We start from the raw sequence: 9,989 nt of genomic DNA on the forward strand, positions 1-9,989 counted from the left end.
TGTCTTGATATGAACCCATTACCCTTTGGTAGCTTCCTTGTTTTCTGGCGTGACAAGATATTCCAGGCTTATCCCGTACATTTTATGCCCCAAATCTGGAATCATTTTATTTATTTATTTTTTATTTTGAGACAGAGTCTTGCTCTCACCCAAACTGGAGTATAGAGGCACAATCCTGGCTCATTGCAACCTCTGCCTCCTGGATTCAAGCAATTCTCATGCCTCAGCCTCTTAAGTAGCTGGGACTTCAGGCACATGCTACCACATCTGGTTAATTTTCTATATTTTTAGTTAGAGATGGGGTTTCGCTGTGTTGCTCAGGCTGGCCTCGAACTCCTGATCTCAAATGATCCACCCACCTTGGCCTCCCAAAGTGTTGGGATTACAGGCGTGAGCCACCATGCCTGGCCTGGAATCATTCATTTTTCTTTTCTTTTCTTTCTTTCTTTTTTTTTTCGAGATGAAGTCTCACTCTGTCACCTAGGCTGCAGTGCAGTGGCATGATCTTGGCTCACTGCGACCTCTGCCCTCCGGGTTCAAGCGATTCTCCTGCCTCAGCCTCCCAAGTAGCTGGGACTACAAGTGCCCACCACCACACCTGGCTAACTTCTGTATTTTTAGTAGAGTGGTGTTTCACCAGGTTGATCAGGCTAGTCTTGAACTCCTGACTTCAAGTGATCTGCCTGCCTAGGCCTCCCAAAATGCTGGTATTATAGACCTGAGCCACCTTGCCCAGCCTGGAATCATTCATTTTTCAAGGAGTTCTTATTTGTATTTCTTTTTAAAATGTCTGATTCTTCCTTTACATATTTCCCTATGTGAATTTATAAAAGTTCCTTACATATAAAGATATTAATCTTTTGTCCTATACGCATATATATTTTCCCCAGTTTCAGAAATTTTGAAGCTTTGTTTTTGTCCGAAATTTAAACATTTTATAAGTCACATCTCTCAATTTTTTTCCATATTGTTGGGAAAAAGCTGAGTGTTGGGGAAAAAACTGAGGCAGGGCTTGCATGTCTGAAATAATGTCCTCTGGAATGTGTCTAGACTTGCTGGCTCCTTGCTTCTAGCCCTCCTAGGCTCCTAGATCAATCATATTCGCATTATCTCAAGTAGCAGAACATGGTCCATATAAACACTAAACTGTCACAGCTGTAGATCATGTGTCTGCCCTTTTGACCCCCACATTCTCACTGCCGGTTTCTTTGTTGGATTACCAATAAATAGCGTGGGCTCCTAGAGCTCGGGGCCTTCGCAGCCTCCACAATCGCGATGGCCTGCTGGTCCCACTTTACTTCTCAAACTGTCTTTTTCTCAATCCTTTGACTCCGCTAGACTTTGTTGCCCTCGCGACCTGGTGTTGGGTCTGATCACCCCAATGCGTATGATTTTTGGTATTGGTGCCATATTAAGCAAGGTATTCCACAGCCCAGGAATATAATACTATTCTCCCATATTTTTTATACTACCCCTATTGCCTTACTTTTTTATATTTCAATACTTAATCCCTGGAATTTATGGAGATTTGGCATGATGCAAGGGTTTTATGGCATGATGCAAGGGTTTTACTTAAAAAATCATTTTATGTCATACTCTAGTTGTGTAAGATGTTATCCTTGACAGAAGCTGGACTAAGAGTACGTGGGCCCTCTCTATGCTATTTTTGCAACCAAAAGTCTATTATAATTTCAAAATAAGTAAAAAAACAAAAAACAAAAAACACTGAGTAGAGTGGCTCCCAACTGTAATGTCAGCACTTTGGGAGGCTGAGGCATGAGGATCGCTTGAGGCCAAGAGTTCAAGACCAGCCTGGGCAACACAGTGAGACCCTGTCTCTACAAAAAAAAAAATAAAAATAAAAATTAGCTGAGTGTGGTGATTCATGCCTGATATCCTACCTACTTGGGAGGATTAGGCAGGAGGACTGTTTGAACCCAGGAGTTTGAGGGTGCAGCGAGCTATGATGGTGCCACTGTCACTCTAGCCTGGGTGACAGATTGACACCCTGTCTCTAAAAAAAAAAAGAAAAAAGAACGAAAAAACCCATCTTGTCATTTTGTTATTGTTGTGGTGGTGGTGGTTGGTATCAGGTTTATTTTTCCAGATGGTTAGCTAAATGTTTAATTGCTTAGGGAGCTTAGTGGTGAATATGAGGTAATTTACAGAAGTTACATACATAATTGGCGTTTATGTGGTCATTAAGAAACAGTTTCTGAAAAGCAAATATTTAATAATGAGGGTAATTGTATATGATTAAATGTTAAGTTAAAAACCGGGATACAAAATTATATATTCACAGTACTTTTAATTTTGCCATATAAATTCAAGGAAATAGCCAGGCATGATGGCTGACATCTGTAATCCCAGTACTTTGAGAGGCCAAGGTGGGCGGATCACCTGAGTTCAGGAATTCAAGATCAGCCTGGCCAAAATGGTGAAACCCTCTCTCTACTAAAAATACAAAAATTTAGCCGGGCATCGTGGCACGTGCCTGTAATCCCAGCTACACGGGAGGCTGAGCCCAGATGTCGCTATTGCACTCTAGCTTGGGCGACAGAGCAAGACCCCATTTCAAAAAAAAAAAAAAAAAAATCAAGGTAATAGTCTATGTTAATTAAAAGAAAAAAGAGGCGGGGTGCTGTGGTTCATGCCTGTATAACCAGCACTCTGGGAGGCCGAGGTGGTCAGATCACCTGAGGTCGGGAGTTTGAGACCAGCCCAGCCAATATGGTGAAACCCCGTCTCTACTAAAAATATAAAAATTAGCTGGGCGTGTTGGCACATGCCTGTAATCCCAGCTACTCGGGAGACTGAGGCAGGAGAATCACTTGAACCTGGGAGGCAGAGGTTGCAGTGAGCTGAGATGGCGCCATTGCACTCCAGCCTGAGTGACAAGAGCAAAACTCCATCTCAAAGAAAAAAAAAATAATTAAAAAAAAAAAGAAAAGAAAACAGTAGATTAGCAATGGCAAAATCTGGTGGACATCATGTTAATTGGGTGATAAAATTTAATATCACTAGAAATGGGATCAATTAAAATCACACACTTGTTGATGTGATGCACTGAGGAAAACACATCAACTGTGTAATATTTCTGCAAAAATGTTTAACCAGAACCTGACCACGAGGAAACAATGAGCCAAATCTCTGTTGAGGGTTATTTTGCAAAACAACTCTCCAGGACAAAAATAAAATGCTGGAAAACCGTTCTAGATTAAAGTTCAATAAAAATACATCTTTGATTGGATCTAACATGAAAAATTATTAAAAATGCAATTCCAAATTATAGAACATTCTTGGGATAATTAGGGAAATTTAAGATTGGTTAAAAATTACATAAAAACGTGCCACTTTTAAATCTCTCAAGTGTGATAATAGTATTGTAGTTCTATAGGAGAATCTCCCTTTTGGGAGACACTTACTAAAATTTGTAGTATTCCTCTTCAACTTACTTTCATTCAAATGGGAGAGAGAAGACTGGGTGCAGTGGCCCACTTCTGTAATCTCAATGCTTTGGAAGGCTGAAGTGGATGGATGGTTTGAGGCCAGGAGTTCAAGACCAGCATGGGCAACATAGCCAGACCCCATCTCTACAAAAATGTAATTAAAATAAAATAAAATAAAATAAAATAAAATGAAAGAGAACTAAAATGAAATGTATGGCAAAATGTTAACTACTGGTTAACTTAAGTAAATGGTATACAGGATTTTACTATAATATTCTTGCAAATTTTCTGTGGGTTTAAGATTCTACAAAATACAAATATTGGGAAAAAACAAAACATAGAAAAATGATGGAGCAATGTGAAGTGGCTTATGCCTGTAATCTCAGCATTTTGGGAGGCCAAGACAGGAGGATTGCTTGAGCCCAGGAGCTTGAGCCCAGCCTGGATAACATAGCAAGACCCCATCTCCATTTTTAAAAGGCATAGGAAAATGATGGAAGAAAATATGACAAAATGGTAAAAGTGGTTATTACAGGCACTATTAATTTTCTCCTTTATGTTTTTCTGTATTTTAAAATTGTTTATAATTAACTTATATTTATTATTCTAAATTCAGAAAAAAAAAATTAGAGGAGAGAAAAACCACTCAATTTTCCCCATTTTTCTTTTTCAATGTTCTATGTCAATTTCCATAACCTGACATGACAACAGGTGGACTCAGGAAAGAGGTAGAGGCAGCTGCTGATGTCTAGGTGTGGCACCTTCTGAAGTGTTTGGGAAAGTGCTGTTACTATCCATAGCGTGCATTTTGGAACAACTCTCAACTCTGTTGTGAACGTGTTTTGAGGCAGGTGTCCCATCTAGGTTGTGTTTCCCTGGGAATCTAAGCAATGGTTGTAGATGTGGTCTAATTCCCTGAGCAAAGATGTTCTGGGCATGAGCTATAAGAATTCTGAAGACATGCTGGGTGAGGTGGCTCACACCTGTAATCCCAGCACTTTAGGAGGATGAGGCGGGTGGATTACCTGAAGTCAGGAGTTCAAGACCAGCCTGGCCTACATAGTGAAACCGTGTCTCTACTTAAACACAAAAATTAACCAGGTGTGGTATTGCGTGCCTGTGGTCCCAGCTACTCAGGAGATTGAGGCAAGAGAATCACTTGAATCTGGGAGGTGGAGGTTATGGAGAGCTGAAATCGCGCCACTACACTCCAGCCTGGGCAACAGAGTGAGACTCCGTCTCAAATAATGATAATAATAATAATAATAAATGCTGAACACTTGCAGAGAATAAGATTAGGGTGAATTACTTACTGAAACCTATGGCCTGAGCAAACTTGAGCCCAAGAATCCCCTGATACTTCCCCCAAATAACTTCACTCTCAGCCTACAGGAACCCTGAGACATTGAAGATTTTGGCCAATTGAAAAATCAGACATCTGCATTCCACAGAGAGGGGAGGGCAGCCATTGTCATGCTGTCACTGCTGCTGTTTTTGCCTGACATCTCCCAGCCCAGCCCCAAAGCTATTGTGTATGTGTTGGAAGACACATGGGCCCAGGAAAGTAGAAGAATTAGGAGCGCTGCTCTCCCTGGTTAGGGGTTACTGAGGTCATTAATACTTCTTAGCTGTGATGTCAAAAGCACACCACAGGCCGGGCGTGGTGGCTCATGCCTACACTCCCAACATTTTGGAAGGCTGAGGTGGGTGGATCACCTGATGTCGGGAATTCGAGACCAGCCTGGCCAACATGGTGAAACCCTGTCTCTGCTAAAAATACAAAAATTAGCCAGGTGTGGTGGTGCACGTCTGTAATCCCAGCTACTTGGGAGCTGAGGCATGAGAATTGCTTGAACCCAGGAGGCAGAGGTTGTAGTGAGCGAAGATTGTGCCACTGCACTTCAGCCTGGGCGACCGAGTGAAACTCCATCTAAAAAGAAAAGGGAGAAGAGCAGAAAAACAAGGTCCCCAGACAGAGTCCAGAGTCAGCCGTCTGTAGCTGAACCTGGTGGCATAGGTCTATAGTCCCAGCTACTGGGAGGCTGAAGATGGAGAAGCACTTGAACCCAAGAAGCCTGAGGCTGCAGTGGGCTATGATTGCACCATTGCACTCTAGTCTGTGTGACTGAGCAGGACCCTGTCTCAAAAAATCAAGGAACAAAATAAAACAAAAAGGACAGCCATCTCATACAGCAGGGCAGGCAGGTCTGGAAGTAGCAGGAAGCAACTGAGGGAGTCTGGCCCTTATGTCTCTACTGTGGGCATCATAGACATTATACGAGTGTCTCATGTAGGGCACTGGGCAGACAAAACAGAGAGCAGGAGGACTCCTTACAGCCCCACACCTGTGAGAGGTAGATCAAGGGAGGGTGTCTTAAGCCTTTCTTCTGCTTTCAAAAAGTCAGCTTATGAAAGAGGTGCCAGTTGTAAAACCACGGACACCGACATCCTGGGGGACATGCAGCCCCCTGCAGAGCCTGGTGGTTGTTGATCAGAACCTGCAGCGTAAGTTCCAAGAGGGACTGCGGGGTCTCCATGGCGTGGGCCTCTTCTGTGGGTTGTCTGGAGAATAGAGATTAGCCGGGCCGGCCTTAAACTCTGGAGATAGTCAGGCAAGAACCTTACCCTACTGACTTACTCACACCCACGGGCTACCTGGGGCAGGAAATGGAGGCCTGACAGGTAGAGTCAGTTGGACCGAATGGGATCATTCCAAATAAACATTCCATTAGTGCGTGGGCAGGCCTAAGCCTGGAGCCTCCCCATGGGTCTTAAATATGAGAGAGGCACGAGAGAAGGCCAGCCACCAAATGTAAACTTTGTTGCTTTTGTTTTCCCAATTACTTAGCAGATAAACAACAAACAGAAACCTCACCCTTGGCAGATGACTTAGGAGTAGGCCCTAAATTATTGCATTTTTAGCATTTCACATAGCACAATTTTTTTTTGGAATTTTTAATGATCAAGCAATTCTTCTAGTGAATGAAAAATCCCAAGGAGCTAGAAAAGAGAATATTTGTGTTTTAAGGTGAGATATAAGGTGCAAGATAATACATTCAGAAATGCCTACTCTGTTTCTTTCTTTTTTTTAGATGGAATTTCACTCTGTCACCCAGGCTGGAGTGCAATGGCACAATCTTGGCTCACTGCAACCTCTGCCTCCCAGGTTCAAGTGATTCTCCTGCCTCAGCCTCCTGAGTAGCTGGTCTAATTTTTTTTTTTTTTTTTTTGAAACAGAGTCTCCCTCTGTCTCCCAGGCTGGAGTGCAATGGCATGATCTCAGCTCACCGCGACCTCCACCTCCTGGGTTCAAGCGATTCTCCTGCCTCAGCCTCCCAAGTAGCTAGGACTACAGGCATGTGCCACCATACCTGGCTAATTTCGTATTTTTGGTAGAGATGGGGTTTCTCCATGTTGGTCAGGCTGGTCTTGAACTCCCAACCTCAGGTGATCCACCCGCCTCGGCATCCCAAAGTGCTGGGATTACAGGTGTGAGCCACCGCGCCCAGCCAAGGTTTTTTTTTAATATCATAAGACTGTGTGATGAATTCCAACAGAGAGAAAAACAATGTTTTGTCCAACCTGTGACAACTGAGAAGTATCAACAGAGACACAAGACTTTTTACCTGGCTCTGGATTCAGACTCTCATGATTATAAAGAAATGAAGATTATTCTTAAATGTTCTAGGCATTTATTTAATTCAAAAGATACCTATTGAATACTTACAATGTGTCGGGCACTATTTTAAGCCCTAACACACATTTAAGTTCTTGCAAACACAAACATCTTAGAGGTGTGTTCTCATCCAAACAGAGGTTTAAGAGATGAGCAAAAGTTAAATTTAGCAATATTAGCTTCTTAAGATGTTCACAAGGTAGGGCGTAAGACAACTCATGAGATCTTTTATGAGATCTCATGAACAACAGGAAATAGGATAAACAACAACAAGAAATGGGCCACATATTAGGCTTGGCTTGCTGGAGTTGCTATATAAGGGCTTCCCCGGACAGAAGGCGGCATCAGACCTCTTCATCTCTCCTGAGCCCTCTATCCTCGCTTCTCCTCAGTCCTCTCTACTGACACCATGGGTTGCTGTGGGTGTGGTGGCTGCGGTGGTGGCTGTGGTGGTTGCAGTGGTGGCTGTGGTGGTGGCTGTGGTGGCTGTGGTGGTGGCTGCAGTGGTGGCTGTGGTGGTGGCTGTGGCAGCTACACCACCTGCAGGTGCTACCGGGTGGGCTGCTGCTCCAGCTGCTGCCCCTGCTGCCGTGGCTGCTGTGGGGGCTGCTGCAGCACTCCCGTGATCTGCTGCTGCCGCCGTACCTGCAGCTCGTGTGGCTGTGGCTATGGGAAGGGCTGCTGCCAGCAGAAGGGATGCTGCCAGCGGAAGTGCTGCTGCCAGAAGCAATGCTGCTGCTAGGTGGGAACCTAGCCTCTGGGCAGGGGCTGCAGGCACTCATGCTGTTGGTAAGACTGCGGGTCTGCAGGTGCCGCAGGGAGGCAGCTTGCTCCCCTTGCTGTGGCTTTCCTCCATCCCATCCTGTGTGCTTCCTGCTGTCTCCCTGTCACCTGGACTTCATGGCACTTTTCTGCTTGGTTCTCATCTCTGTAGTTTAACTAATTCTTCCTATTATTAAGGTAGTCACATGGGCAACTGGTACAATGTCATTCAAGCACAAAGATGCGGGACATTTTGAGTTTTGAGCTCAGCAAAGCAGGATCATGATTTTCACCGTGCTTTCTTCTTTGAACTCTTTTCTCTCTAGGCATTAGGTCTTCTTGTGTGTTCCACATATGCTCTGTCTTTTCTGTGGCCATAGAGTCTTTTCTAGATGTTCTCCTAAAATTTTCTTTTTTTGTTTTACTAATTCATGGTCTTTATTTTAGTGCCATAATTTTGATTATATCACCAAAAAATCTTTTTTCCCTTTGGTAGTAACCCATCTATATTTTTTTACTTGAAAAAATTGATACATAATAGATGTAGATATTTGGGGGGATACATGTGATATTTTAATAAATTTACATAATGTGTAATAATCAAATCAGGGTAATTGGGATATTAATCACCTTAAATCTTTTTCTTTTATGCTGGGAACATTCAAATTATTCTCTATTAACTGTTTTGAAATGGGTAATAGATTACTGTTTACTGTAGTCACTCTACTGATTTATTGAGCACTAGGTATTGTTCTTTTAACTGTATTTTTGTACTCATTAATCAACGATTCTTCATGAAAAATTTCATAATAAAATGCAAAAGTGAACTCTGAACAGTTTCCCTTAGTTTTATTCTTATAGATATTTTTCATTAAACTACCATTAATCATGATTTTCTGTGGGTTGGAGGCCATTAAGGATACACATATAATTATGCCCTTGTGTGGTTTACATTCCATTTATACACAAATAACCACAAACATGAGGTAGAGTAATAACAAACGTGTTAAAAGTTCTATGTTGATGTGTATGTCATGGGCAGGAACAACTCCACATTGCTGGATGGTGAATCGGTGTAACTCAAAGGAACTCGGATCACTTCAAGAAGGAAGGGACATTTGGGAGTGTGTTTTGAAGAATTAGTAAGGTTTTGACAGGTGGAGGTGGTTGGGGCAGATGTTTCGAGAAGGGCAAAAATGTGAGAATGGAAAAGTTCAAGACATACATGGGACAAATCATGAATTTGACCTACAGTAGGCTAATATAAATAGTTACAAGTCAACAATGACAGGAAGGCTGTCCTACGATTTGGAAGGCTGAGGGGTTAAGAATAACAGCAAGGACAACAGCAATAGTAACTGGCATTTGCGTTGCCCTTAAAAACCAGGTATTCTGGCCAGGCGTGGTGGCTCATGCCTGCAATCTCAGCACTTTGGTTTTTGTTTTGTTTTGTTTTTTAGACAGAGTCTCAATGTCTCACCCAGGCTGGAGTGCAGTGGCATGATCTTGGCTCACTGCAACCTCTGCCTCCTGGGTTCAAGTGATACTCATGCCTCAGCCTCCCGAGTAGCTGGGATCACAGGCTTGCGCCACCACGCCTGACTAATTTTTGTATTTTTAGTAAAGACGGGGTTTCGCTGTGTTGGCCAGAGTGGTCTCGAACTCTTGGCCCTCAGTGATCCACCCGCCTCAGTCTCCCAAAGTGCTGGGAGGATCACTTGAGCCCAGGAGTTCAAGACCAGTCTGGGCAACATAGTGAGACCTAGTGTCTACAAAAAAATACACAAATTAACTGGGCGTGATGGTGTGCAGCTGTAGTCCCAGCTACTTGAAAGGCTGAGGTGGGAGGATCACTTGAGCCTGGGAGGTTGAGGCTGCAGTAGCCATAATAGTGCCACTGTACTGCAGCGTGGGTGACAGAGTGAAAAGGGGACAGGCATTCTTCTAAGCACATACATGTGTCATGTTGCAGAGAGGGAAATGGCACAGAGAAGTTATTAACTTGTTCAAAACACATAACTGCTGCAGGGGGCGCTGCACACACAGCAATGCTATGGGCCAGGGAAGGCTTTTGAGAGGGGACACTTACCTGGACAGCAATG

The 9,989-nt window shown here is 43.3% G+C and overlaps 1 protein-coding gene across 1 annotated transcript; it reads left to right on the forward strand.

Annotated features, from left to right (window-relative positions):
- Window positions 1-7,417: 7,417 nt before the first annotated feature.
- On the forward strand, window positions 7,418-8,522 carry LOC129397359 (small cysteine and glycine repeat-containing protein 8). Its single transcript, XM_055109445.2, has one exon. It carries the CDS (start codon window positions 7,535-7,537, stop codon window positions 7,865-7,867), a length of 333 nt encoding a protein of 110 aa, XP_054965420.1. The 5' UTR covers window positions 7,418-7,534; the 3' UTR covers window positions 7,868-8,522.
- The last annotated feature ends 1,467 nt before the right edge of the window (window positions 8,523-9,989 follow it).

Source organism: Pan paniscus, chromosome 13, assembly GCF_029289425.2.
Source record: "Pan paniscus chromosome 13, NHGRI_mPanPan1-v2.0_pri, whole genome shotgun sequence".
Taxonomy (NCBI): Eukaryota; Metazoa; Chordata; class Mammalia; order Primates; family Hominidae; genus Pan; species Pan paniscus.

Excerpts from the sequence above, each read along its gene's own strand:
- LOC129397359 (XM_055109445.2), top strand. The coding sequence starts at position 7,535 with ATGGGTTGCTGTGGGTGTGGTGGCTGCGGTGGTGGCTGTGGTGGTTGC.